A 25552-nucleotide genomic window follows, 5' to 3' on the forward strand; every position below is an offset into this window, starting at 1 on the left:
AGTCCTCCAGGTCCAGGCCCTCCGCCGCCAACTGGGCCTTCACGTAGTCGGGCCGGGCCTGTGGGGGGTTGCAAGGATTGGTACAGAGAAGTGTAGTCAAGTAGAGGGGGGTTTACATTCATGATTAGTTAAGGGGGGGGGGTTTGCAGGGATGTTTGGAAGGATGCACGGGGGGGGGGCAGCAGCAGCAGTCAGTTGGGAGGTAGCAGCAGTCGGAAGCGGGAGGAGGCGCAGACAGGCGGGAAGCAGACAGACGGCAACACACGGCAACAACCGCGTATTCTTCCCGCGCTCCCAACCCCACCTCCTCCTCTATCCCGCTCCCCGCTCGCCCTCCTCCCAACCCTCCCACCTCCGCACACCCCACTCACCGTGGGCTTGTCGCACTTGGTGAGCGCCACCACCACCGGGCACCCGGCACTGCGCGCGTGCGCCAGCGCCTCCCGCGTCTGCGGCTTGACGCCCTCGTCCGCCGCCACCACCAGCACTGCCACGTCCGTCACCGCCGCGCCGCGCGCACGCATCGCGCTGAACGCCTCGTGACCGGGCGTGTCCACAAAGGTGATGGCGCCGCCGCCGCCGCCGGCGCCGCCGCCGCCAGGCTCCTCTCCACCTGCTGCTGATGCCGCTTCTGCCGTACTCGCAGCAGGTGAGCCGGAGGAGGTCGAGGCCGCGGGGGCGGTGGGGGCTGGGGCGCTGAGGGAGGTGCTGAGGCGCACCTCGAAGGCGCCGATGTGCTGCGTGATGCCGCCCGCCTCGCCGGCTGCCACGTTGGTGCTGCGCAGCGCATCCAGCAGGCTGGTCTTGCCGTGGTCCACGTGGCCCAGGATGGTGACCACCGGCTGCCGCGGCGGCGCGGGCGGCGGCGCGAGGCCTGTGGCGGCGGGGCAGAGAAGCGGGTGGGGGTTACATTCATGACTAACATATAGCAGCCCGGAGCAGTAGTACAGCAGGCGCGTTGTTGCCGATGTCCGTGAGGGGGCCGGGGTTACAAACATAAAACCCTCCCCGCGCCCTCGCCGGCCTCACCAGAGGTGTCCGCCGCCGCCGCCGCCGCCTCCGCTGCCGCCGCCCGGATGCCAATGCGCCCAAACTCCAGCGCCGCCAGCTCGGCGCTCTCGGGCGCCACCTCCTCCAGGTCACTGCGCACCACCTCGCCCTGTGCACAGCGGTGGGGACGCACAAACACACCAGGTGTGTCCTTTTCATGACGCTCAAGAGTTGCCCTGCCTTCAAAAGCATACATGCCCAGGGCATGTCCTGTACTGCTGGCTAGCCGCCCAGCCAACGCCCAACTTCACAGCCAATTAACCCACAACCGCCCTCCCAACCACCCACCCAACCACACAACTGCCCAACCACCCACCCAACCACACAACTGCCCAACCACCCAACCACCCAACCTCACCAGCTGGTCCCGAAGGAAGGCCTCCAGCCGCGCCGCCGGCACGCCCAGCGCCGCCGCCAGGCCGCGCAGCGTGATGCCGTCGGGGATGAGCACCTGCGGCGGCTCCCCGAACAGCGTGCGCCGCCCGCTGGCGCTGCCGGCGCCCGCCAGCGCGGCCGCCTCCGCCTCCTCCCCAAACGCCGCCGCCCCTGCCGCCCCGCCGCCGCCGCGCTCCTGCAGCTCGGCCTGCAGCGCCGCCGCCACCTCGTCTGTGTAGCCGCCCAGCTCGCCAGCCGCCGCCGCCGGGCCGGACCCCGCCAGGGTCTTGGCCATGTCTTTGGCCCAGTCGGTGGCGGGCTTGACTGCAACACGGATACGGAGTGGGTGGGTCAGTGGGTGGGGAGTTGCAAGGTTAGGACATTGGGAACAGGATATCAGCAGGGGGATCAGGGGACAGCAAGTGGGTGGGTGGGGCCACGATCGTGGGGGTGGCGGGTCTCAAGGCTCAAGGACTGGACGTGTCAAGAACTAGGTGTTTGCGCGCAAGTGGGATTTGCTTAGTGGTTGGAAACTGAGTCCCATGTGCCGCAGAGGACGTAGGCCTCCAGCTGCCCCCTTACTTGGGTAGGGCTTGCCGCGCGGCTGCCACTGCTGTTGACCTTGATGCTGCTGCCATTGCTGCTGCCGCCAACCGCCGTTGCCGTAGCCATAGCCGTAGCCGTAGCTGTCGCCGGCGTCCACACCGCTGGTGGGCTGCAGCTGCGGCTGCTGTGATTGTGCCGCGGCGGTTGCCGCAACCTAGGCACACACGAGAACACAATAAATCTTAGCATGGATGCATGGGTCAGGTGATGAGCCCAGCTCAGCTTTTGAGGGTAGCACAGATGCAAGGTGCCCTGTCATGCCTTTTGATCTCGAGTACCTAGCTCAATAACTGTCCTTCCTATCACGCAACGATGCCGAAACCTGAACACAACCCGATGCGCGCGCGCCCCTCCCCCAAGACGCATACCGATGTATGCGCCCCTCCCTCGAGCCCAGAGTCAGCGATCTTGGACTCAAGGGTTCTGCATTTGGCTTACCTTGGACGCCAGCGCCGCCAAGCTCTCCTGCGAGGCCGCCGCCACCGCCCGCCCGCCCGCCGCCGCCTCTGCAGCCGCCGCCGCCGCCGCAGCCGCAGCCGCTGCGGCCCGCGCCTCCGCCCGCGCGCGCGCGCCCTCCTGCCGCCGTCGCGTCGCCGCCTCCCGCACCTCGGCAAACTTGGTCACCGCCTGCACTGCCACAGGGCTACGGATCAGGTCCAGCAAACTCAGGCTACCCGCCGCCGGCTTCGCCGCCGCCGCAGCTGCTGCAGCCGCCGCATCGGGCACCGCGGAATGGAGGGCTGCGGCTGCGGCCTCGGCCTCCGCCGCCGCCGCTGCAGCCGCGGCCATCTGAGCCTCAGCGGCGCCGGCAGCCGCCGTCAGCGCAACCTGCGCCTGCTCCGCAGCTGCAGCCGCGGCCGCAGCGGCCGCCTCCGCAGCTACAGCCGCAGCCTCCGCAGCTGCAGCCGCGGCCTCCAGAGTTCCACCCGCCGGCGTGGCTTCCGCCGCCACCACCGCCTCGGCCTTTGCCGCCGCAGCCGCCGCCTCAGCAGTAGCAGCAGTAGCGGCAGTGGCCGCGCCCGCCTCCGCCTCTGCCGTCACCTGCTTCCCACGGCCGCTGGCAGCCTTCAGTGACGCCATCAGCTCATCATACACCGGGTCCGGCTGTAGCTGCGCCTGTGGCTGTGGCTGTAGCTGCGCATGCGACGGCTGTAGCTCGGACGCAGTGACGCCAGCCGCCACCTCGGGAGCGGCAGCAGCAGCCGGCGCCGACACCGGTGCCGCGGCGGCGGCAGCGGATGGCGCATCCGTGCCGACGGCTGTAGAAGCTGTTTCCGTAGCGGGCCTGCTACTGCCGCTGCTACTGCTACTGCCGCTGAACAGGCCACTGGAGGGGCGCCACGACCTTAGCGTCTCCAGGCTTGCCATGGCCCAGCCCAAAAGGCTGTTGCGCCGCTGCTTCAACGCCTGAGGCGGCGGGGGGCGATGGATGCGGGCGGGTTGGGCGAGAGGGGGACCGGCGGCACGTGCACTCCCATGTACCTTGAGCCCCGACCACGTCCCTCCTCATCACAACCGCAACCGCAACCGCGACCGCAACCGCACAAAGCACGCAATACCACATGAGCCCCTGGCAAGGCCGGCCCGCGCTGGTCCGCCCTATGCAGACTGCATTTCTCACCGTGGTCCCCAAACCCAAACGCCCACTCACCTGCGCCTGCGCCGCATCGCGGTCGCCCAGATACGGCTCGTCATCCGGCGGCGCATGAGTCAGCTGCGAGTCGCAGTAGCGGCCGGCTGCAGCAGCCTCAGCCGCCCCCTCGGCAGCAGCAGGAGAGGTGGGGGTGGCAGTAGCAGGAGCAGCTGTCGTCGTCGTCGTCGTCGTCTGCTGCTGCGGCTGCGCCGCCAATGCCGGCTCAGAGGGCTGGGCGCCGGCCTGTGCTACTGCCGCGGTCGAATGCAATACTGTACCCGATGTCTGCGGGGCGGTTGCTACAGCCACGCTGGGACCAGCACCGACCGCCACCTCCGCCTCCGCCGCCAGCGCCGCCGCCGCTTGCCGCGCCGCCGCCAACGCGGCTGCAGGGTCGGACGCTGCCGCCGCCGCCGCCACCTCAGCGGCCAGCCTTGCCTGCCCAGCCGCCGCCGCCGTCGCCGCTGCTGCCATGTTCGCCGCTGCGGCGCCGCCAGTTGCTACAGCCTGCTCCCGCATCCGCTCCAGCCGCAGCTGCCGCTGCTGCTCCTGCCGCCGCCGCTCCTCATAATTCTGCCGCCGAAGCGCCTCCGCGTGCCGGCGGCTCAGGCTGTACAGCAGTTGGTCGTCGTACTGGCTCGCGGCCGCAACCGTAACCGCCCGCCCACCAGCCGCCGCCGCCGCCGCCGCCGGCTCGGCCTCGGCCGACGCGAGCTTCTGCTCCGCTGCGCGCTTCTCCGCAAGCGCCCTCATTTCCTCGATGGACCCAAGCAGCCAGGTGACGGAGGAGGAGCCCGCGGTCGGCAATGCCCTGCCGCCTGACCGCAGCGCCGTCGGCGGCGCCGGCGCCGCCACCGCCTCCCACTGCCCCTGCTGCGCGTGCTGCGGTGGCGCGGCGTTGTTCAGTAGCCGCTGCGCGAGGCCGCTGAGCTTGGGCGCCGCCGCCACCGCCGCCGGCAGCATGGCATCCGGCGGGCTGACCTGGGGAGCAGGGCTCTGGTAGCTTGCTGAAAAGCTGGTCTGGGGGTACATGTCGAACGCCCCGCCGGAACCCGATGCCGCTGTCCCCGCCGCCGCCGCTGCCGGCGGTGGACTGAGCGGTGGCGTCTTTTGCGCCGTGCCTGCCTGCCGCTCGCTGTCTAGCGCTGGCGCTACTGCCGGGTCGGCGCGCCCTGCCGCCGCCTCCGGCGGCACCGCCTCCGCCCCGTGTGGCGCCACTGAAGGCGTCACCGCCGCCGCCGCCGCATCCGCCAGAGACGCCACAGACATCTGCTCAGCCAGCTGCTGTAGCACTGGCTGCTGCTGCTGTAGCACTGGCGGCTGCTGCTGTAGCACCGCAGGCAGCTCTGCCGCTGCAGGGTGCTCCGCCGCGGCCGGCTGCAGCGGCACTGGCACAGCCGCCATCGCCGGCTGCAGCGCTGCCGGAACGGGCGCAGCAACCGCTGCACCCGGCATCGTCGGCACCACCACCACAGGGCCCGCCGCCGCCTGCTCTACTGTCTCCGCTACCGCCCCCGGCGGCGCTGCCGGCTCCTTGGGCCGCTGCTGCTGCTGCTGCTGCTGCTGCTGCTGCTGCCGCATCCCGTCCGGCCGCAGCATGGCCTGCTGGCTCGCCGCCGCCGCCGCCGCCGCCGCCACTTGCGGCAGCCGCTGCGTCAGCCGCGACAAGGCGGCCACGTGTTGCAGCCCGGGCCGTACAGGGTGCGGCGTGCTGCCCTGCCGGGAGCGCGGCAGCACCAGGTCACGGAGGGAGGCCTGGTCCCGCGTGGCCGCGGGAGGCGGCGGCGGCGCCGCCGGCCACTGCGGCTGCCCGCCCTGCGCCGCCGGCAGCGCCTGGCCTAGGCGGGCGGTCGCTGGGTGCGGCGAGGGCTGTGTGCCGGCGTGTGGGTGAGTGCGGTGGGCGCCGGGGGCGGTGTCCAGGAAGGGGCGCCGCAGGTGTCGCCCCACCAGCTGGTCCACCAGGACCTCCTGGCTCAGGCCCGAGGCGGCATCGGGGGATGCGGCGTGGGAGCGGGAGGCGGCGGCGGAGGCGGAGGCGGGGTGGCCGGCCTGTGGCGGCGGGCTGAGCTCCCGTGCAGCCGTGCCCGTGGCCGTGTTGATGCGGCCAGCGGCCTCGGCGACCTCGGCGGCCTCGTCGGCTGCGTGGTGGGTCGCGAGCTCGCCCTCGCCCCCGAACAGCGAGGCAAGGTACTGGGAGTCCGGCACCGCCCGCCCGTCCCCGCCACTACTGCTGGCACTGCTACTGCCGCTGACGCTGCTGCTACTGCCGGCGCCACGGAGGGCGCCGCCGCTGCTGCTGCTGCCCGTCACCCCGCCCGCCGCGACACGGCCTGCGCCGCTGCTACTGCTGGCGCCGGCTGCACTACTACTGCGGTGGTTGTAGCCGTGGGTGCTTAGGCGGGAGTGGCTGGCGGCTTCCGCGGCCTCACGCGCTAGCTCCGGCTGCGCACCGGATGGGGAGGCGGAGGAGTGCAGCTGGGCGCGGCTGGCGCCGCAGGCGGCATATTGGCCCCCGAAGCTAGACATGCCCAAGACCTCGCGCCGATGGTGTGAAGAAGCTAAGGAGCTTTGCAGCGATGTGGTGTGGTGGTGTTGGATGGGGGCGGCTGCCGAGGCGGAGGCCCGCGTGGTGGCTGGAGGGCCCGACGCCGTGTGTAAGGCGCGCAGCTGCGCAACGCCGACCCCCGCGCTTCGCGAGGCTTGCGCAAGAACTCCAGTCGCCCGGCCGCTTCGCGCGTCGCGTTCATAAGAAGTTGACGCAGAGCCGCTGCCAGTCGAAGAAGCGCTGAGAAAGCTGTCGCTGGTTACAGTGTTGTGGGGCACCACGGCATCGTTAGTCCTGCCCAGTGGAGGCGCCCGCTGAGATGCTACGCAGCATGTCTGCAACTCCACATAGCTGTAGGTGAAGTTTAGCCGCAGCGCCTCTGCCGAGCGGGTCTCGGCGTGATGTGCACCACTTCCATCCACAGCCACAGCGGCTATGCCCGGACATAGCACATCCACAGCCGCAGATGCTTGATGACAGATCAAGTTCGGGCCGCCACGGGCTAAAAGCCCTGGCGCCCGCATAGTGACAAGTTTGATGGAACCAGCACTACTTCCTCATTTGTCTTCTGCTTAAGCGATCTGTCATTTAGGTAAGTCAAAGTACCTCAAGAAAACAGGAACTGGCAAAACTGAAGTTGCGATTAGTTCTCTTTGCCGGAAAGGCCCATGATTGTTACCTCTCTTGAAATTGCTATACTGTACTTTTGCGTTAACTATAATAGCTAAGTAATTAAATAACCAGCACGTTCTTGCCAACCCAGAAGCCAAATCGCTGTTTCAGTCGTCTTCTTAGCTTCCTAAGCCTCTTGCTTGTACCTCGGCTTCCTGATGAATTAAGGGCGTAAGCGCAACCGGCAGCGGGAGGAGCGCGCACCGACATTCACATCCTTTCACACGCCCACAACCTACGTCGATGGAGAGGCCGGCGCGGAGAGAGCTTGCGTTGGCGAGCTTGACGACGCATCATGTTGGTGAGTGGTCAAGCCGTACTTGCGTACTTGTGTGTTGTGTGCTTGCACACGACTGGGGCCGATGGTGGTCTAGTACGCGGTGCCCGCCGGGGATTTGTATGCACCGTGCACGTAACCCGTCACAGACCTCCACGATGCGCATCCGGGGCTACTCCACCACGCGCTCTAGGGCACGCCGGCTTGCGCCCACGCTCCCCAATCCCTGCACTCCCCCACGCGCACTCCCCCACCCGCGCTACACCCACCCCCACCCCCCGCACCAGGCCTGGAGAAGTACAAATCCACCGGCCGCCACGACTTCTCGCACTTCCGAGCCGACCGCGGCGTGAACCTGCGTGAGTGGAGCCGCATGCCCGAGGGCGTGATCGACCTGGGCGCCGCAGCCGCCCCGCAGCCGCCCGCGCCGGCGCCCGTGCCCGGCGCACGCGTGCCCTTCAACCCAGTGGTCGCGGACGGCAGCGCCGCAGGCGCGACGGGCGGGAAGGCGGCTCGCGGCGGCAAGGCGGGCGCGGCGGCGCGGCCGCCGCCGCTGCCCACGTTTCGGCTGGTGGAGCCGGAGCAGCTCAACCCGTCCTTCAACGTTCTGTACGTGCGCACGCAGGTGCGAGCGGGCGGTGCCATGGGCAACGGTGGCGGCGTGGGGTAGTTTAATCCAATCCCAAGGAAACGAAGAGGTGGTGGTGGAAGTTTGCCATTCACAGTGTGCAGCACTGGACGCCAAGACGCAGCCCACAGGGGGTAGCTGTGGGTGGTGTGGGCGGTATGGGTGTGAAGATGCTGCTGGGTCGGGCTGCGGATGCGCCACTGCCCTTGTGCCCGGGCATGGCCCGGGGCGTTGCGAGGGGCGTTGCCGCGGGCCGTCGTTTGTCAACTCCCTCTTGGCCTACTCCTTTGCCACCCCTGCAGAAGCCGGGCGTGCTGCGTGTGCCGCTGGTGAAGCTGTTCCTGGACACCTGGGCGGAGACGGTGGAGCTGGTGCGGCCGGTGTTCCGGTTCGGCATACCGGAGTCCTCACTGCGGGACAAGTGCCCCTACTGGCGGTGAGGAGGAGGCACAACTGGGGGGGGGGGGGGGCGGGCAGAGGGCTGGCTGGCCGCGGAGGGAGGGCAGCGGCCCCCGTGGGATGGGCAGGAATGGAGGGAGGAGGTGACGGCTGGGATTGGAGGGAGGGCATGACGGAGGAGGGCAGCGCGCAGGGTGGCCGAGGCTGCTAAGGTTTGGCGTGATGACACATCCCACAAAACACCATTCCCCGCCACGCGGCTGCGTGCACCAAAGCACTGCCGTATCCCAAGACACAGTGCGGAGCAGTTGGCCATCGGCACCTTGCCCTCGCTCGCTGAGTCCTGCTCCTCCTGCCCCTCGCTCCTGCCGCGTCCACACCCGCCCACCTGCACCAACACAGGGACGAAGGCAGCTCGCTCCCCACCACCCCCAGCTTCCAGATGCGACGCCTGCAGAAGGCCATCTCCAGCGAGGGCTGGGGCACGCAGCGCGCACAGCTGGTCGCCGCTTACGGCGGCGGCGGCCACGGCCACGGCCACGCCCACGGCCACGGCGGCGGCCACGGCCACAGCGGCGGCCACGGCCACGGCCACGGCCACGGCCAGGGATACAGCGGCGTTGGCTTCGGCAAGCACGGGCACTACCTGACGCCGTACCAAGAAAAGGAGGAGGTGTGTGTGTTTGTGTGCGTGTGTGTGTGTGCGTGTGTGTGTTTGTGTGTGTGTGTGTGGGTGTGTGTGTGTGTGTGCGCCCCCTGTGTCCTGATAGCCTCTCGCCCCGGATTTCGACCGGCTGCGCGGCAGCGGGGCCTGCCCTCGCGCGCGCCGCGTCACCACCCGCACGAGGGCGTTCGCGAGCGTACCGGCACCGTACCGTCTAGCTGATGCCTTTGACCCTGCAGTCCCCCTCTATGACTCCCATCTCACCCCCGTGTCGCTGCCCGCTGCCCCTGCTGCCTCTGCTGTTCCTGCTGCCCCTGTGTGTCTTGTTTGTCCATGTAGTTTGTTGAGGCCGTGACGCCCTGGGTGGTGCTGGCGCTCAACATCGCGGCCTGGTGCTACCTGGGCAGCAGCGCCACCAAGCCGCCCGCAGGCATGTGAGGCGGGGGTGGGGAGGACTGCAGCAGGAGGCATGTGACGACGTGAAGGTGGAGAAGCAGAGGACAATAAGGAGGAGGAGGAGGAGGAGGAGACGGAAAAGGAGGAGGCGTTTGAGGAAGCGGCGGCACGTGAGGAGCAAGCGAGAGTCGGAGAGGAGAGTGAGTTGGGTAGGATTGCTTGGGTGGCCGGTGGGGCGGACCGTGACAAGTAGGCGGTGCAAGTGGGCGAGGGCAGTACTATTTTTGACGGCGCATGTCTGGGCGGCTACATACGCTGTGGAGGTGGTGGGGGCCGCCGTGGTGCCCGGGTCAGCGCGAGGGGGCATGCGGGCGTGGGCGCGTGCGCCGCGCCCATCCGAGTTCAATGCATCCCTCGGGCACGACAACACTTTTGCAGTTTTGGAGCGGGAGTTGCAACTTGCAAGCTGATGTCCAGTGCTGCGTACGCGCCGTCGCCCGCACAGCGTTTGGGTGTGCGGGGCCTGTGTGTGCTCACGAGCCGTGACATGGCGTGGATGCGGCCCGGTGAATTGCGAACTGTAGGCAGCCCGTAGGCGACCAGTATGAGGCATTTAAGCCTGATAACAGCACGCGAGGGAGTACCGGTAGGCTGGTGGCAGTAGGTGGCAAGCATTTGTTACAGGTGTGCGAGGACGCAAGGCGCACGCAACTGCTTGCATCCACCTCTTCCGCGCGCGACGGCGGCGTGAGACGCGGCGCATTACAGCTGTGATGCAGCTTCCTTGCAACTTGTATCCGCATTTCATTCCCGGGCCTTTGCGACCGCCACCGGCCAAACACACAGCCACCCAGGCCAATCAACTCAAGTCAAGCCAAGCCCAGTCCGCCAGACAGCGCAACAGCCAGACACTTGGCCAGAAGATCCATCACATCCAGCGCGGCACGGCCCCCGGTGGGATAGGTAGGCCCTGCGATGCACGGCGTGTGTGGCGAGCGACTGAAGATGGGCAGAGCAGGCAGGCGGCAAGTGTGCTGAGGATGTGACGCGATATTAGTTGATGGCCACGGTATAAAGGCCTCACTTTGTGCTGCGGGAAGCGCGAGAGGCGGACCTGGCGCGCCACGGTGGCGGGTGGAGGGCATGGCTGTCGGGCTGTCCCTTCTTGTAGTGTCGCATTCATGGCTGCCCCGCGCCTCACATGATCTGCGCGGTCAACAACAGGATGGCAAAGATTGTTGCCTCGAACGGCCTGCATAATCGCCATAGTCGAGAGACTCGCAACTACACATGGTACTTGCCAGGCGTCGTGTCAGCCAACGCACCCTGGCTGCAGGCCAGTACAGAGGGCGATCCGGCAATCCGGCAATGCCCGGCTGGGCTGCTGCACGCCGTCGCCATCACCACGTGCATGAGTGCCGTGTCATGCCACGGCGCACCCGCTGCCATTGCGCTGCGCCGCTCCTCGGCTCTGATGCCCAGGCGCAACCCGTTACTGCGGGGATCCGGGCACCGGGGCCGCCAGGCCCTTCCCAAGGACAGCCGCCGCCGCCGCGGCAGCAGCAGTAGCAGCCTAGAGGCTGGACCCGTGCGTCCTCAGGAGCCGCTGGGAGCCGCCGCAGACGGTCGCTGTCCGCCCGCAGCCCCGCCACCTGGCAGGCCGCCACCGCCGCCGCCGCCTGCGGCTGCCGCAGCACCGAAGATGGCTGGCGCCGCCTTATGCACAGCGGGGGGGAAGGCGGCGGCGTTGGCTCTGGCGCAGTGCAGGCAAAATCGCTTGGCGTAGAACACACTGCAGGCGTCCGCGACACACACCGGCCGCTGGCAAAGACTGCGGAGGGCACGGGAGCGGCGGCCGGGCAGGGCAGCAGGGTGTTGAGCACGGTGGTTGCAGTGCCTTGTAGGGCCGTAGTGAGTGCATGGTGCCAGGCGCCCGCGCGGTGAACGGTATAACGACTAATTCCCTCCTGATGCTCCATGACCTGAACGATCCGGGCCGTGAGGCGTATGAAAGGCTCGAGGCGCAGGCACGACAAGCCCCACCTGCACGGGGCACCCAGCAGGAGCGGCCGCGCCTTGACCGAGAACGGGTCCACGGCGAGCCAGCCTTGCTCCAAAAACCTGAAACGCAAACGGTTTCAATGAAACACGACCTGATGGAGTTAAGTCAGCGTACATGCAAGCAACCAGCGACTCACGCAACTCTGCATGCGCCTCCGCCGGGCGCGCCAGCGTCCGAATGCATCGCATCGACTGGCAAGCTTGCACCAAAATGCTTAAACGGCGCTTCAAACTGGCAAATGGCGCAGTGGAAAGTCTCCATCTCTCTTGGAAGTCCACAGCAAAGCAAACGTTCAGTAATATTAAGAAGAATGTTGCGATCTTATGGAAACGAGATTGCAGCAACGCTGGACTCACAGTACTCTCTTCGCTGGTCGGTCGCGATGGCGTGCTAAACCCCCATGCCGCGACCGCTCTGTTGCGCGGTCCCCGCTTCCCCTCCTTCCCTCCCTTGCCCCAAATGCGGAGAAGATCACATACGTAGGTTCGATTAGCTCATAACATCTTACGTAGCATGTGGACACGGCTGGTGCCCGCCTGTCCGCCGGGTGTGTGCCACCCGCTATGCTTCCCCTTGCATGCACGAAAATCCCTATCCACGCTGGGCCTCTAATATCACTGTACTCTAACTATCCACACCTGCAACGCTATGCAATCAATGTGTTGCGGTGCTCGCTATTTTGCACGTCATGCGGCAATGCTAGGGCTCATGGCAGCTAATGTAATCAATCAGTAGGGCGCTGCCCCCAGCCCCCCAGCTATGTGCAACCCCCTATTCCGTTGCAGTCAGGAGCTGCCACCACATGCTATCCAATCTTATCTTCACTACTGTGATCAATTGCCTACACTTAGTGCTAACATGTTGCAGCCATTTGCCAACAGCGCATTGCCCGAGGCCGTCCTGCATTGGTCCAGGCACACAACGCAATGACAATCTTACGCTAGCCAGCTGCCTCCTGGAAGAATCTTGCCAGGCGGCAAGCTACGTCAATGTGAATGACTTAGGTTGCATTGCGTCCCATGTGCGTCGTCTACCGCCAAGGCGTATGCCCAGACAAGCACGACAACACCATACACGCCGCCACAACAGCAACACAATGCCATACGACGATCAGGATACCGTACACATGCGCCAGCACGGCTCTTGAGCCACATCCGTACACGCAGAATCGCACGTGTGCGTGTGGGCGGGTGGGTGCAACACACGCCGGGCGCCAGCGAACCCCTCCCCCCACGCGCCCCACCCCCGTGTGGCAAGATGGCCTTAGATAGCAGTTGGCGGCATGTCGCTCACAACAAATGTCAATGGCCGCAAAGTTAATACCGGCGAGAAACCTCTCGGTCTATATGTAGCAAATAGCAATGCACCCCCCGGTTGCTCCGTCATATGTACCATTCTCAGGATCCCTCTCTATAATGCCGCCACAAAAGCGCGCGCGTCTGTCACACATCCGCCTTCCAGGGCGGGCGCCGGCAGCGCACTCTCTCACAGCGCGCCCCACAGCACTCAGCAGTACCCAAATGAATGCATTGACTCACTAGTGTGGGATTCAAGTCCCCGTACAATGGCTCCCTTGGGCACCTCACCATGACTCTCTGGTGAGGTCACCCGTCGCAGTGCCCATAGCCCCGCTGGTGTAAACTCCTCCCGAGCCGTGTCGCTATGCGGTAATCGTGCTCTGCAACCCCACCGTCCTCCCGTAAAGCCTATTGTTCTGGCAAGCAGCTGTCAGTGTGGCCAGTCCGCAAGCAGCAGCGGCAGCAGCAATAGCAGCAGCTCCAGCCGCCACCGCCGCGCCCTAGCCCGCCCAATCCGCCTGACCTGCTGCACCTGACAGAAGCTCAGCCGCTCAAGCCACGCAGGTGGTCCGGCACGCGGCGCCGTTCTTGTTGCACTTGGCGTCCATGCAGCCCCCAGACCCGAAGAAGAAACCCGCGCCGGGCACCGCGCCGCAGCAGTAGCTCCAGCTGGCAGAGCCACCAACGCCACCACTACTGCTGTTGGTACCGCTGCTACTGCCGGCCACGCGCTTGCCGCGACAGTCGGCGGCGCATGTGACGCAGTTCTCTCCAGCAAAGGCGTCGCACACGCCATCGCCACAGCGCGGCGCTGCCAGCCCGGAGCAGCAGTCACGCGCGCAGGAAACCGGGTCCTCCGAGGCGCCTACGGGGTTGGGAGAAAGCACCCCACAGCGCCGGGTACTCAGCATCAAGAACAAGACGGCCTCCGCTTGCAGCAATACCGTGATGCATAGCAGCAGTGTCGTGGCCACTAGCCACTAGCATAGCCCCACCCACCCGCTTTTGCCCCAACGACGCGCTTTTGCAGCTGCAGTTCTCCTTGCCGCGCGACTGTTTCCTTACGGGATTGGTTCAACGTTAACCCCACCCACCCACCCACCCACCCACCCGACCACCCAACCGTCCGTCCGCCCGTCACCACACACGCCGCCGCCTCCGAACCAAAAGCCCCCTCCCCCACCCTCCCCATGGCACGGCGTCACCGTGACTCACCGCACACGCCGTCGCCGCACACGTCGGCGGGGCAGTCCATGGAGCACACCTCGTGCCCCTCGCCGCGCGCCGAGTCGCAGTAGCCGTCGCCGCAGCGCGGGCCGCAGTCGCGCGGGCAGGCCGCCGCGCTCTCGTTGCGCTTGAGGTCACAGTGCCCGTCGCCGCACACCGCCGGGCAGTCCGCGGGGCACGTGGCCGCGTCCTCGCCACGGCCGGGCTCACACACGCCGTTGCGGTTGCAGCTCTTGCTGGCACCGCCGCCATCGCCACCACCCGGGAGCTCGGCGACGGGGCCGGTGCAGTCGGGGTCGTCCTCATCAATCAGGCCGTCGCAGTCGTTATCCAATCCATCCTCACAGTCTGCCTCCCGCGCCTCCGCCGCCGCGCGGCACACCCACACCTGAGCCGTCGCGGAGCTCGTCGAGACGACGCTAATGTTCAGGCGCCAGGGCAAGCTGCCGATCAGCGACAGCCCCACCAGACTGGCCGCGCCGTTGAGCCCAGGCCCGGTCCCCAGCCCGCCGTCTGCGCCCGCGCCCCACCACTGCCCTGGCAGCAGCCGCGCCTGCAGCTGCGTGCGGTCGCCGTTGGTGCCGTACCGCGTGCCGTTGAACACGTGCACGTGCACGCGCCCCACGGAATCTGGATCCAGGCCGTAGTCGTAACCCTCCGCCGTACGGTAGCTCACGTAAACCGCAGGCGGCCGCTCCTTGGGCACGGCTGCCAGGGTTGCTGCAGGTGGCGGCGCCGGCGGCGGCGGCGCCCCGCCCTCCTCCAAGCCCGCCGCCACGCCACTGCCAGCAGTGCTCGCATTCCCGCTCCCACTGCTGCTCCCTATGTTCGTATCGCGCGGCTTGGTCCCACTCTCCACCGGTGCCGGCGACGGCGTCGCCACGGCCGCCGCCAGCTCGCCCTCCAGCCAGTCTGCGCTGATTCGCAGCATGTTCACATCGCTCAGCGCCGATGATGGCAGCGTGAAGGGCCGCCACACGCCCGCCGGCAGCCCGCCGCCGCCCAGCTCCGCCGCCGGCTCCGCCCAGCCCAGCTGCCACGCGTGCGGCGCATTGGGGCAGCGCGTGGCGCAGCAGGTGCCCAGCGGGTCGCTTGCGTCGCCGTAGTCGCTGCTGCCGGGCACTGCGGCGTGCTCGGCGGCCAGGTTGTGGACCATCTCATGGAAGATGGTGGACAGCGTGCGCGCGTTCACGCCCTTGACCCAGGCTGCGATGGGGAGATGGGGAGGGATGGGAGGAATGGTGGGGGGTCATATGCCCGAACGACGCAACAGTAAGTCGCATCGTCACCGGAAAGCCCACCCAGGAGAGAAATGGGCAGGAGGGATGGGGAATCGGGGGCGAAGGTTGGCAGGGCTCAACGGGCTCAACATGGGGGACTAGGGCGTGGCACTAGGCCACTCCCCGTCCAGCGGGTGTGTATGTGTGAAACTGGGCCTCCTCACCGTAGCAGTAGTCGCCACAGCCCACCTCCGCCAGCCCTTCAATAACAAGCCAGGTTGGGGGTGGTGAAGCGATTTCAGACGCGTGGAACAGCAGCATGTGGCATTGGAACACAGGCGGCGGGCACCCGTCCCTATCTCCAACCTCACGCCGCACCACGCATCGCCCCCTCCGCACATCCTGGGCTCTCTGCTTCTACCGTATTTCTTACAGGGTTCGACCAAAACATTCCCCTCCCCTCACCACCCAACCCCGGCCCCACCTTTCCACCCGCAGCTGGCGAGCTGCGGCAGCACCACCAGCCGGTGCCGGTACCGGCTCAGATCCAGCCCGTACTGCCGTACCGCCGCCGCCTCCGCCGCCTCGGCAAAGCCGTACACGTCGTCGGGGCTGCAGCTGGCGGCGCTGTACGGCGTGCCCGACTTGGCACTAACCCCGGCGCACGGCACGTCCACCGGCCCCACCACGATGTTGTCGGCCGGGTCGAACCGCATCTTGCCGTACGAGCAGCCCTCGAAGTACCCCTGCATGGTGTACGGCACCTGCAGCTGCTGCTGCTGGGCATCGCCGGCAGCCGCCGCGGCCGCGGATGCGGTGCCGCCGCCGCCGCCGCCTCCGGCGGCGTGCCATTGTGCCCTGAACTCGTCTGCAGTGATGTTGGGCGCCTGGCCGCACACGCGCACCAGCAGTGTGACGCTGGTCATGCGCGCGGTGCTGAAACCAGACGAGGCCCGCGGGTCGGCCGGCGCACCCACGCCGCCGCCGCCCACGCCGCCGCTGCTGCTACTGCCGCCGGTGCTGCTGAGCGGCATGGGGTACATGGCTGTGAGGGCCGGCGGCAGCTGTAGCACCTCCAGGTATCGGACCGGCAGCGGCGCCGTCGAAGCGGAGGCGGCTTTGGTGCCGGGCTCGAGGTATAGCCGCACTCGGCTGCCTGCGTGCGCATTTGCCGCGGTTACAAACGGGGTTGGATTGAGGGCGTGAGTAGGCGTGAGCTGGTACAAGGGATATTGGGGCCGCTGTGGGTGGAGGCGCGGCGGCCGGAGCAGCGAGGGAGGCTTAGGACTGTTCCGTCTTTGGGCCCTTAGTTGGCTGCACGCGCTAGGGGCTGTCCCATCGCACGCGCAAAGGGCTGTCCGGCGTACCGCTCATGAGCTGCTGTCGCAGCTGGCTCTGCGGGACGGCGATCTGGCGCCTGCCCTTCTTGGGCTGCTGGAACCAGAGCTGGTTGGCGCCCTCATCCTCGTCCATCGTTTGGATTTGGAGTGTGCCTGCAGTCAGCGGCAGACGACAGCGCTTGCTCGGATTGTGCACCAGCCTCGACGAGGGCGGCCCCGGGCGGTCGGTTCATCAGCAAGCGTGGGAAAGAAGCGTGCCAGAATGCCATGGACTCACCTTCTAGTGTTTGTAAGGCAGCAGGAGGCTTTGGTGAGGAAGCCGAGGGCGGGTTCTTGCGCCCGCAGTGAATGCCTCGCGGCAGTGCCAGCGCGAGAATAATTGCGAGTGTTGTCAGCGACGACACGCACATCTTCCTGTCGATGAAGCCACGGAATTATGATATCGGGCTCGTGCACGATATGATAGACAAGATTATAGGCTGTCAAGCGAAGGCAGCGCAGCCCCAACAGCCGGCGTGCAGCTTTTCGGCAACCACGAACAACTTTGTCCCAGCGCAGACCCATCAGCTTACGTTTGTACAACCTATTGAAACGAAGAAGCTGAGCAAGTAGCGCAAGACCTTCAGCTTCCACGGCCGCGCCCGGCTGTAGTCTCCGCGGTTGCAGCTCGCTAGCTCGCTAGCAGAACCGGAGACTTAAGCACCAGCTGTGAGAATCGTGCTTTTGCATTTCTCTCGCAGCTAACTGGCTTTGTAAATGGCTTTGGAAGTGCGCAAAAGCCAGGTCGCTGTCGGTCGCCAACCAGGTTCCAAAGGCCTCGATGTTCAGGTAGTTTGTTCAGTGTTATAGGCAAATCCAGGTGATATATGCAGAGAAATGAATTGGCGACGAAAGGCCCGGGCTGACAAAGTCCTTTGGCAAATTCCTGGCTCTGCATGGGCACTTTGCTCTTCCTCCAAGTGGCCTCCCCTACTCCATCCTCATGCTCCAAGCCTCCTTACTTTGCTGAAATTACACCTGCTTACTACATCCACTGCCTGACCACCTCCTGGCCCAGCAATTCCACCGGTCCTGAAAGCTTTACGTTTACTTGTATAACTAGGCGTATTCCAGTCCTTAAGGGAGGTCATCAAGAATGTGCAGCCCGGCAGGTGCGCAGCGTGGTCCATAACGCGCGAACAGCGGCGGTCTTGAGCCGAGGACTGGCTCTGGGGCTCGGCTTCCAACTGGTGGAAGCAGATGTTGCAAACAGCAATTTATTACCTGTCCATGTGACTTAGTTCGCGCCCAGCCGTGCGCTCTTGCACCCGTTTGATTGGAACTTGCCCCAACATCTCCGCTGGACTGCGTCCTGCACGACCACAGGATGCACCTTCTGCACTCTGATCTCGGGCTTTGGAGCCTTCTTCATGTTCTTCCTAGGAATCTGCATCAGCAACAACTACGAGTAGGTGGCCACCGCGAGGGCTCGGGGGTGCGTGGGAACAACAACACGTCAGGCCCTCCACAGTGGACGGCATTGTACAGCGGGAAGGCCGCCGTAGCATGCCAATTCAGCACATCAATGCCCCACATAGGCGTCACATGGGGGAAGAGTGCAGGGGCAGTTTCCAAAGCATGCAGGGGCGGGAAGAGGGCGTGCCTGCCAACGGGGCAGTCGGCCGGTGCGGGCGCCGACGACCGTGCCAGTAGGCAGCCCAGCAGGTGCACAGGATGCACGGTTTGACCCCGCATATCGCGTCACGAACATGCACTGGGGAACTTGGCATGGAGCAATGCTGCGCAACATCAGGCCTGGGCAGTCTGCTGCTGCCACGTGTGCTCTGGCCCCGGCGTGCTGTTGGCGCGGGCTACCGTATTCCTACTCAGGCAACCACCTTACCCTGCTGTTGGCCCTTTCGGAACGTGCTCATCATGCAATCTGTGCAAAACCATGCACAAACCCGCAGGTTCGTGGGTGAGTGGTACGTCCACGAGGAGGGCCGTGGGTCGCCGACCCACGAGCAGATCTCGACGGCGTCTCGCAACTGCTTCATCACCGGCGGCATCTACATCGCCTTTACAGTGCTGGTGAGTAGGGGGAGCGCCTTGCAGGCTGCGCGCTCGGGGGGGGGAATCCCAAGGAACTCAGGCGCCCAGAACCAGCCCACAGAGCGCGGAGGAGTTTTGGCCTCAACCTATGGGCGGTTGGTGATGTGCTAGGTGTGGCGGGGTCTGGCACGCCTGGAGGGTTGCTGGCGGGGTTACGTGCATATGGCATGGGTCTGTCCCGCCCGTACGTGCGTCAACAGACGTTCATTGTGGCCTGTTACAGTCTGGTCAGCTATCGTCACTGCAAGGCGCTTAGAAGCATCCCAAACCATGCCCCAACATGCGTTTGCATGCGGTAGCTGTTTGCGAGCCATCATGCCGGCCACAAAACTGACCGCACGTGATGTGCCGTTTTGCCATGTGCCCTGCTTTGCACAGGCCGCCGTGTGCGTTTGCTACCAGAACAAAAAGGCCAAGCGGTCGTAACGCTCTGGCCTGGCTTGAGAGCTGGTCGTTGAAAGCAGCTATGGTGAACCGCGTGTGTGTATGCGTGCCGTGGAAGGCATGTGAGCAGCACTTGCCGTCGACGTCTTTTTGTTTTGCTTGGAAAGCGCTGGGGGTCCCCACTCTGGCTCTTGCGGATAGCGGCTAAGCACGGCGTGCGGCCTTTGGGACGGCATGGCGTGGCGAGTGTGGGTGGGGGCATGAAGGAAGAGTGTGAGAGCGTGAGAGAAGGCATCTGATCCGGGGGCGGCGGTGTTTTGACATATTGGGCGTCTTGAGAGTGTGCCGGCTGGCTGGGAGCATGTGATGACGCGATTCTGGGGACGGGGTGACTAAACGAGACTGGGGTTTTCGGAGTCGGGCAGGCGCCTGCGCGCGAGCGTGCAAGAACTATGGCCGGCTCCACATTTCCCCGGATCGGCTGGTCCACGGCGAAATCACCGGTCCTCAGCGCATGTCCGTTCAGTAGTGCCAAATCCAGGACACGTCCCCACAGCTGATGACAGCGCGCAGACTTCACAGCCACCAACACCAGGGGAGTTCAGCACAGCCCACAAACACACAGTTACACACATCACGCGATGATTCTATGACGCTCCAGCATCGCACGTTATGAAACCACTAACCCACCCATGACGCTCCAGCATCGCATCGATCCCCCCGAGTCGGACGTCCGGACTCATGCGCTGCCGAAGCTCTATCCCTCACAGTCACGTTGACAAGGCACGCGTGTCACCTCCGGTCCCGCCCCATCCCCCATGCCAACCTCAAGCAGGCGGTGACGGCACCAGGTTGAGACGCCACACCGCCTCCAGGGCCTCCGGGCTGGGGTGGTCCAGACACACCGCAAACACGCGACCCCACCGCAGCAGCCCGCCCGGGCCCGCCCCGGCGCCACCAGGCATGTCGAGGCTGCCCTCATTCCGTGCAGCACGCCAGAGCTGCAGGTCCCCGCCACCGCCATCGCCACCGCCACGGCCATCGCCATCGCCAACGCCAACGCCTGCTGCAGCGCAGCTACTGCCGCAGCCGCCGCTACCTGCAGCTACAGCACCCGCGCCCTGCGTAGCACCAGCACCCCTCCATGCCACTTGCCCAGCTGCGGTTGAAGGCATCGGTGTCCGCACCAGCGCCATCGCCCGTCGCTCTGATGCCGCTGCCTCCGCTATCGCCGCTGAAGCATGCTCCGCGGCATGCGCCGCCGCCGGCCCGGATGCGGGCACCGGCGCCGCCGCCGCCAGCAGTCGCGGCAGCTCTTCCGCCTCCAGCTCAGCCGCTAGCCGCCGCAGCCCGGCCGCCGCCAAGCCGTACCTCAGCACGTCTCGTACGACACTGAGCGGCGTGGGCGTGGCGGCGGCGGCGGCGTGCCAGCACGGCCCGGGGCCCAGCGGCCGGCGGCGGGCGTCTGCCAGCATCTGCAGCAGGCCTGTGACAGTGCCTCTTGGGCTGCTGCTGTCCGCCCACAGCGGCCGACACAGGGACCCCAGCCACAGCCGGTCCCCTGGGAGGTCCCCCGCCAGGCCGTTGCAGTCGCCATGGTGGAGGTGTGGTGCGTGGCTGCACGGCGGTTTCACCACCGCCGCCGCCGCCGCGCCACAGTCGCAGTCGCCACCGGCATCGCCCTCGGCGCCGGCGCCGGCGTCGCTGCTGCAGCGATCACCGTCGCTACTGCTGGTGGTGGTGGTGGTGGGGGTGGGGCGGCGGTAGCTAGGGGGCGGGTGGAGACTGGCCGCTGCCGCCGCGCAGGAGGTGCGGGCAGTGCATACACGGGGCATGGCTGCAGCGCTATCCGCAGGGGCACCGGCACCGGCGGCGATAGCGGAACTGACACGGGAGGGCGCGGCGACGTCCCTCGCGTTGCCGCCGCCTTGAAAGCATGTGCGGAGCCGCAAGCCGGCTCTTAGCGCCGGCGGCCCACACCCGCAGCAGCCGCCGGCATCACTCACTCTTGCACCTACTGGACACGCGCCAACTGCTGGCTGCATTGCTGGCGGCGGCGTGACGCGGGCCGACGGTGGCGGCGGCTGAGGATGCGGCCGCAGGCGCCCCGCTGGTACCGACGTTCCACCGTCTGACGCAGGCACTCGCGGGGGGTCAAAGAAGACCAGAACGCGGCGACCGCTCTCCACCATTGCCCGCAGCGAGGGCAGCTGCAGCCCACCTGCTGCTGCTGCTGCTGCTGCTGCTACTGCTGCTGCTACTGCTGCTGCTTCCGCTGATACCGGTACGTCCACGTCAGCTGTTACTGCCATGTCATCAGCTCCTGAGCCTGGTCCTCCCAACTCGCCACCTCCTCTCCCCTCAGTCCCGCCCGCTGGCGCCGCTTTCCGCGGCGGCGCCGCCACCAACTGCTGCGGCGCCACCGGCGGCGGCGGCGGGTACAGCTGGCCGCGCAGGGCTGCCGCCACGTCAGCCGCCAGTCGCGGCCCCAGGTGTGGGTGCTGGGTGAAGGGCTGGCGGTGTGGCCAGTCGGGCCGCAGCGCCAGCACCAGCACCTCGTGCGAGGTGGCAGCCAGGAAGTCAGACACGTCCTGCAGGACTGCCTGTTGGGGGGGAGTGAGTGAGGGAGGGAGGGAGGTCGCCATGCCCCGATAAGGATGCGGATTACAAGTGAAGGGACAGCCCGACAAGCGGGGGCACGCCGTACGTAAAAGAAACCAGAGACCGGGAGTGGCGCAGGTTACCGGCACGGTACTCTCATCCCAACCAAGGTGGATGGGGGAGGTGCGTGGCGGGTGCAAGAACCGTAGGGGTCTGCATGGCTGTGCTACGACGTGGTCACATGGGCGAGAGCAGCACTCCGATGCAGGCAGTACCTTGCCCTGCAGCCCTAGCCTTCGCAACGACGTAGCGTATCTTGGGGTGGCTCCTAGCCTCCTACACATGGGCGGAAGCGGCCGGGGGACATGCCGCATGCAGTCCGGACGCAGCCGCACCTTGAGCGGCTGGCACGCGAACGTGTGCGCGCACCAGAACACCCCGTCGCCCGTCCCTGTTCGGGGGTTTCCCCCCGGGACCGGGGGGCTCCACGCCACGCGGAGGTCCAGGAAGCGCACGCCGGCGCGCAGCTGGTCGTACACAGGGGCGTGCTGAGTCAGCGTCCAGGGCGCTACGGCGGAGGGAAAGGCGCGTGCCAGCCATGCTGCGGATGGGGTAGGGGGCGGGGCGTGTGTGTGTGGGGGGGGGCGTTGGGAGGCGTGGGGTGCGAGGTTGGGGCGCATCGAATTGCAGGGTGCGTGCCACACTTGCCGGACCCGGCAAATTCCCGGACAGCTACAGCGTCATTGGAGCACGGGGTCAACCTAGATAATAAGGGCACGTAGAAAACGGACTCGGACCTTGTCTCGGCCCACCTAGGAAGCGGTCCGCCGCGGAGGGGCCAAGCCGCGGCTGGTCGGCAGCGAGCGTGTGCGCCGCGCTGTCGTGGGTGCCGGGCAGCAGCAGCTGGTCAATCCGCCGGTCCGCGAGCAGCTCGTAGGAGTCATGCATCCATTCCATTAAATAAGCTTTGGCATGTGGTGTGCGTCGGGTCTGGGTAGCGGGGTGCGCGCTTTGCAATTGTTCACGGACGCATGCAAATGCCCTTCTTTCAGACCCTGAGAGCTCGACGTCGCTGGCAGTCAAAGGCTTCGTAATGACAGGACTTGACAGGTCAGCGTGTCCTCATGCTTAAATTCAATATTAATGTTACTTGCCTCCCATCGCGCACCCATGCCACGATCCGCCGCCAGACCACCTCGACCAGCCTCGGACAGACGGACACCCCTTCGCCTTCACCCCTCTGGTCACCGAGTGGCCTGCATGCGAGCTCATTGCCTACCACCACAACGACCAGTAGCTGGCCTACATGCCTTCAAGCGCGCCACCTTGACGCATCATGGTACGCCGTGGCACGACGCCTCACGAGTGCACCAGGTGTGGACGCCTGCCCAGCTACCCCACGCCTCACCCACGGGCCACGGCCTCACCGAGCTCGCTGCGCCCTTCCGGCCTTCGGTCACCAGTCCTCCACACCGGCAGCCCAGCTACTCCTTCGCAAGCACCAACCGCACGGCCGCACCTTGAGGCGTGCATAGGATACATACCGTAAACTCATCACCCCAAACTCATGTGTCTGTTGTGTGCTGGCGGCTGCATGCCTCCGTCGTGTGCCTGCGTCCGGACTTGCCATCGCCTCCTGAGGCCCTGTCCACGTTGCCCCTCGCCCACATCCCAAGTGCCCCCTGCCGACAACCTCCCGCATCCAGACCACCCTCCAATGGCAAACAAGCCACAGTCCCTGCACACCACCCCCCGCGTCTCAACGCCTGTGACACCCCCCCCTCCCCTGGGAACGGTAAAATCACTCCCCGCCCCAAGACCCCAACCAACACACACACACACACACACACACACGCACGCTTTCGTTTCGTTTTTTAACACACACACGCACGCACACACAACCACTCAGTCCCGCTCAATCCGCGCGTCTCCCCGCCCCCGCGTAGCTCTGCAGCAGCGGCATGAGCAGCGGCAGCGTCTCGGGAATGCCGGCGGTGATCTCAAAGTCCACCAACAGGCCCTGGGCCCGGAAGAAGTCCTCCACCGGGGTCGCCTCCTGCTTGTACACCTGCGCGTGGGGCGGGGACGTGGGGTTGATAAAAGTGTGTGTGCGTGTGTTAAAGAGCACAAGGAAAACGTTGCGCAAAGACAGTGTGTGCGTGTGTGTGTGTGTGTGCGTGCGTGCGTGTGCGTGTGGTGGTGTTCGTATAGCAGTGTGTGGCATGCGCTGTCCGGGGTATGGCGCACGGGTGTGGATGGCGTGCTGTTGTTGTGGTTGTTTGCTGTTCATGGTGATACCCCCCTCCACACACACACACACACACACACACACACACACACACCAAAATAACAACTACCATAGTTTGGCTTGGTTTGGTTTAGTTTGGGCTGGTACTCACAACGCAATCCCACCCTCGCGCGCCTACTGTTCTACGATTTCACTTTTTAAATGGTCAACCCCCACCCCTGGGCCCCCACCTCCAGCCTGTGCCGGATGACGTCCTCGCGGTCGTCCGCGCGCGTCTCCAAATGCGGCGCGCACTCGGGCGGCGGCGACAGCGGCGGCATCACAATGGCGGCCCGGCTGCCGTCGGGCGAGGCCGGCAGGTAGATGTCGGCCACGTTGTAGTTCTTGCCGCAGTGCTTACACAGCCGGCGGCCTGAGAGGAGAAGAGAGGAGGGAAGGGGGAAGGGGTAGGGGAAAGGGGTTCAGGAGGTCAGAGCGGCCGCGTGGATGGGTACGAGGACTCCGCGCGCCAAGCGGCTCGCGGCGGCTCTCCTGCTGCTCCCCGGCGGGACATAGCTAGCAACGCCGGAATAGTAATGCCTTGTTGGGCGGCAGCGCGGGTTGAGGGCAGCAGTGACCTTAGCCCCAGCGATCTTTCGCCACAAATACCCTGCGCCGCTCACGTAGCATAACCGCAGCCCCTGCTCCCAACCACTTGTTGCCTAAAATCCCACCGCCTTTCCCACCCCCATCCCAGCCCAAACCGCCTGATCACCCAACCGCCTCCGTCCTCACCCATGCACTTCTCCACCAGCACCTCCTCGCGCAGGCTCATGTTGAGCACCAGCGACAACGGCGTGCTGCGGACCAACTCCACAGCCTGTGGGCGGGGAGGGAGGGGTGTTACATTCATGACTAGTTAAGGAAACGGTGGAGGGAGGGGTGGGGGACAGGGTAGGGGGTTTTAGGCAGGGGAAGCGGGTGGGTGGAGGGGTCAGCCGTCCATTTGAAGACGATGGAGTGGTTGGGTGTTTGACATCATCCGGCGTGGCGCGTGGCAATGGGCCCGATGCGCGTGTCGAGGGTGGCACGCAATCACCCCTGCAACCGAACCCGGAGCTCGCCACCGCCACCGCCACTGCCACCACCCGCCAACCCTCACAGCTTCCTCCACCCGCCGCATGGGTGCGTGCTGCAGGCGTGAGAGCCCTGCCCACCTCCCGGGCTGTGCCAGTGCTAGGTGCGGCTCCGCACCCGCCACGTAAGCCCTGCCTCGGCGGCCCAGTCCCCAGCCCACCGGCAGACCCCAGCCACGCCCCACCTGCAGCTAGCTGCCCAGGCTGCGGTCTGCCGCCTGGGAGTTTCCTCCACCCCACCCCAACCCACCCCAACCCAACCCACCCCAACCCGCAGTCTGCTGTCTGCTGCGGCGTGCCACGCCCCCCACCCACCCCACCCCAACCCACCCCAACCCGCAGTCTGCTGTCTGCTGCGGCGTGCCACGCCCCCCACCCACCCCACCCCACCCCACCCCACCCATCACCCCACCTGGGCGCGGGTGCGTGGGAAGCCGTCGAGGATGAACCCCTTCTCGCCGTCCCGCCGCCCCTGAGCCAGCCGCTGATGCAGCACCTGCGCACACGGCACGGCGGCGGCGGCAGCATGTGTGTGTGTGTGTGTGTGTGTCTGTGTGTCTGTGTGTGTGTGTGTTTGTGTTTTTTTTGTGTGTGTGTGTGTGTGTGTGCTGCTTACTCCTGCCTGCCGGCGCTCCTGCAGCGCATTCGACGCCCGCAACTCGCAACCAAAGCTGCCTCCCCCTTGACACGCCCCCGCCCCCGCCCCCGCCCCCGCCCCCGC

General features: G+C 66.2%; 7 protein-coding genes across 9 annotated transcripts in view; 2 read left to right on the forward strand and 5 right to left on the reverse strand.

Annotated features, from left to right (window-relative positions):
- Positions 1–6797, reverse strand: part of CHLRE_08g376800v5 (uncharacterized protein) — a 12636-nt gene extending 5839 nt beyond the window's left edge. Inside the window, exons 1-7 of the mRNA XM_043065186.1 lie at positions 3683–6797; positions 2470–3438; positions 2008–2185; positions 1409–1749; positions 1030–1159; positions 372–874; positions 38–58 (exon numbers count right to left, since the gene is read on the reverse strand). Coding sequence (XP_042922187.1) covers positions 38–58; positions 372–874; positions 1030–1159; positions 1409–1749; positions 2008–2185; positions 2470–3438; positions 3683–6733 — 5193 coding nt within the window. The 5' untranslated portion in view covers positions 6734–6797. The remainder of the gene's footprint in view (positions 1–37; positions 59–371; positions 875–1029; positions 1160–1408; positions 1750–2007; positions 2186–2469; positions 3439–3682) is intronic.
- A 140-nt stretch (positions 6798–6937) lies between these two features.
- CHLRE_08g376850v5 (uncharacterized protein) lies at positions 6938–10179 on the forward strand. 2 transcript variants are annotated; one of them, XM_043065188.1, is made up of 5 exons: positions 6938–7182; positions 7446–7783; positions 8089–8222; positions 8588–8858; positions 9189–10179. In XM_043065188.1, exons 1-5 carry the CDS (start codon positions 7125–7127, stop codon positions 9285–9287), a joined length of 900 nt encoding a protein of 299 aa, XP_042922191.1. In that variant the 5' UTR covers positions 6938–7124; the 3' UTR covers positions 9288–10179. The 2 variants fall into 2 exon arrangements, with proteins under 2 accessions (XP_042922191.1, XP_042922190.1); XM_043065187.1 differs by having other exon boundaries at positions 9189–10049.
- CHLRE_08g376900v5 (uncharacterized protein) lies at positions 10052–11657 on the reverse strand. 2 transcript variants are annotated; one of them, XM_043065189.1, is made up of 5 exons: positions 11444–11657; positions 11289–11366; positions 10571–11076; positions 10330–10451; positions 10052–10215 (listed from the first exon to the last, which is right to left on the reverse strand). In XM_043065189.1, exons 1-3 carry the CDS (start codon positions 11488–11490, stop codon positions 10842–10844), a joined length of 360 nt encoding a protein of 119 aa, XP_042922188.1. In that variant the 5' UTR covers positions 11491–11657; the 3' UTR covers positions 10052–10215; positions 10330–10451; positions 10571–10841. The 2 variants fall into 2 exon arrangements, with proteins under 2 accessions (XP_042922188.1, XP_042922189.1); XM_043065190.1 differs by having other exon boundaries at positions 10192–10215.
- A 124-nt stretch (positions 11658–11781) lies between these two features.
- Positions 11782–17277, reverse strand: CHLRE_08g376950v5 (uncharacterized protein). Its single transcript, XM_043065191.1, has 7 exons — positions 16965–17277; positions 16670–16806; positions 16420–16545; positions 15537–16208; positions 15277–15312; positions 13821–15038; positions 11782–13470 (listed from the first exon to the last, which is right to left on the reverse strand). Exons 2-7 carry the CDS (start codon positions 16800–16802, stop codon positions 13157–13159), a joined length of 2499 nt encoding a protein of 832 aa, XP_042922192.1. The 5' UTR covers positions 16803–16806; positions 16965–17277; the 3' UTR covers positions 11782–13156.
- A 100-nt stretch (positions 17278–17377) lies between these two features.
- Positions 17378–19327, forward strand: CHLRE_08g377000v5 (uncharacterized protein). The gene is made up of 4 exons (XM_001694325.2): positions 17378–17543; positions 17758–17839; positions 18342–18462; positions 18862–19327. The coding sequence occupies exons 1-4, from the start codon at positions 17528–17530 to the stop codon at positions 18907–18909; spliced, it is 267 nt and encodes an 88-aa protein (XP_001694377.1). The 5' UTR covers positions 17378–17527; the 3' UTR covers positions 18910–19327.
- Positions 19328–19331: 4 nt separating this feature from the next.
- Positions 19332–22457, reverse strand: CHLRE_08g377050v5 (uncharacterized protein). Its single transcript, XM_043065192.1, has 3 exons — positions 22281–22457; positions 21864–22069; positions 19332–21470 (listed from the first exon to the last, which is right to left on the reverse strand). The coding sequence occupies exons 1-3, from the start codon at positions 22423–22425 to the stop codon at positions 19695–19697; spliced, it is 2127 nt and encodes a 708-aa protein (XP_042922193.1). The 5' UTR covers positions 22426–22457; the 3' UTR covers positions 19332–19694.
- Positions 22458–22511: 54 nt separating this feature from the next.
- The window catches only part of CHLRE_08g377100v5 (uncharacterized protein), a 3926-nt gene continuing 885 nt past the window's right edge, over positions 22512–25552 (reverse strand). The window contains exons 3-6 of the mRNA XM_043065193.1: positions 25244–25327; positions 24491–24575; positions 23947–24128; positions 22512–23536 (exon numbers count right to left, since the gene is read on the reverse strand). Of these exons, the coding sequence (XP_042922194.1) occupies positions 23384–23536; positions 23947–24128; positions 24491–24575; positions 25244–25327 (504 nt within the window). The 3' untranslated portion in view covers positions 22512–23383. The remainder of the gene's footprint in view (positions 23537–23946; positions 24129–24490; positions 24576–25243; positions 25328–25552) is intronic.

Source organism: Chlamydomonas reinhardtii, chromosome 8 (genome assembly GCF_000002595.2).
Source record: "Chlamydomonas reinhardtii strain CC-503 cw92 mt+ chromosome 8, whole genome shotgun sequence".
NCBI classification, from domain to species: Eukaryota; Viridiplantae; Chlorophyta; class Chlorophyceae; order Chlamydomonadales; family Chlamydomonadaceae; genus Chlamydomonas; species Chlamydomonas reinhardtii.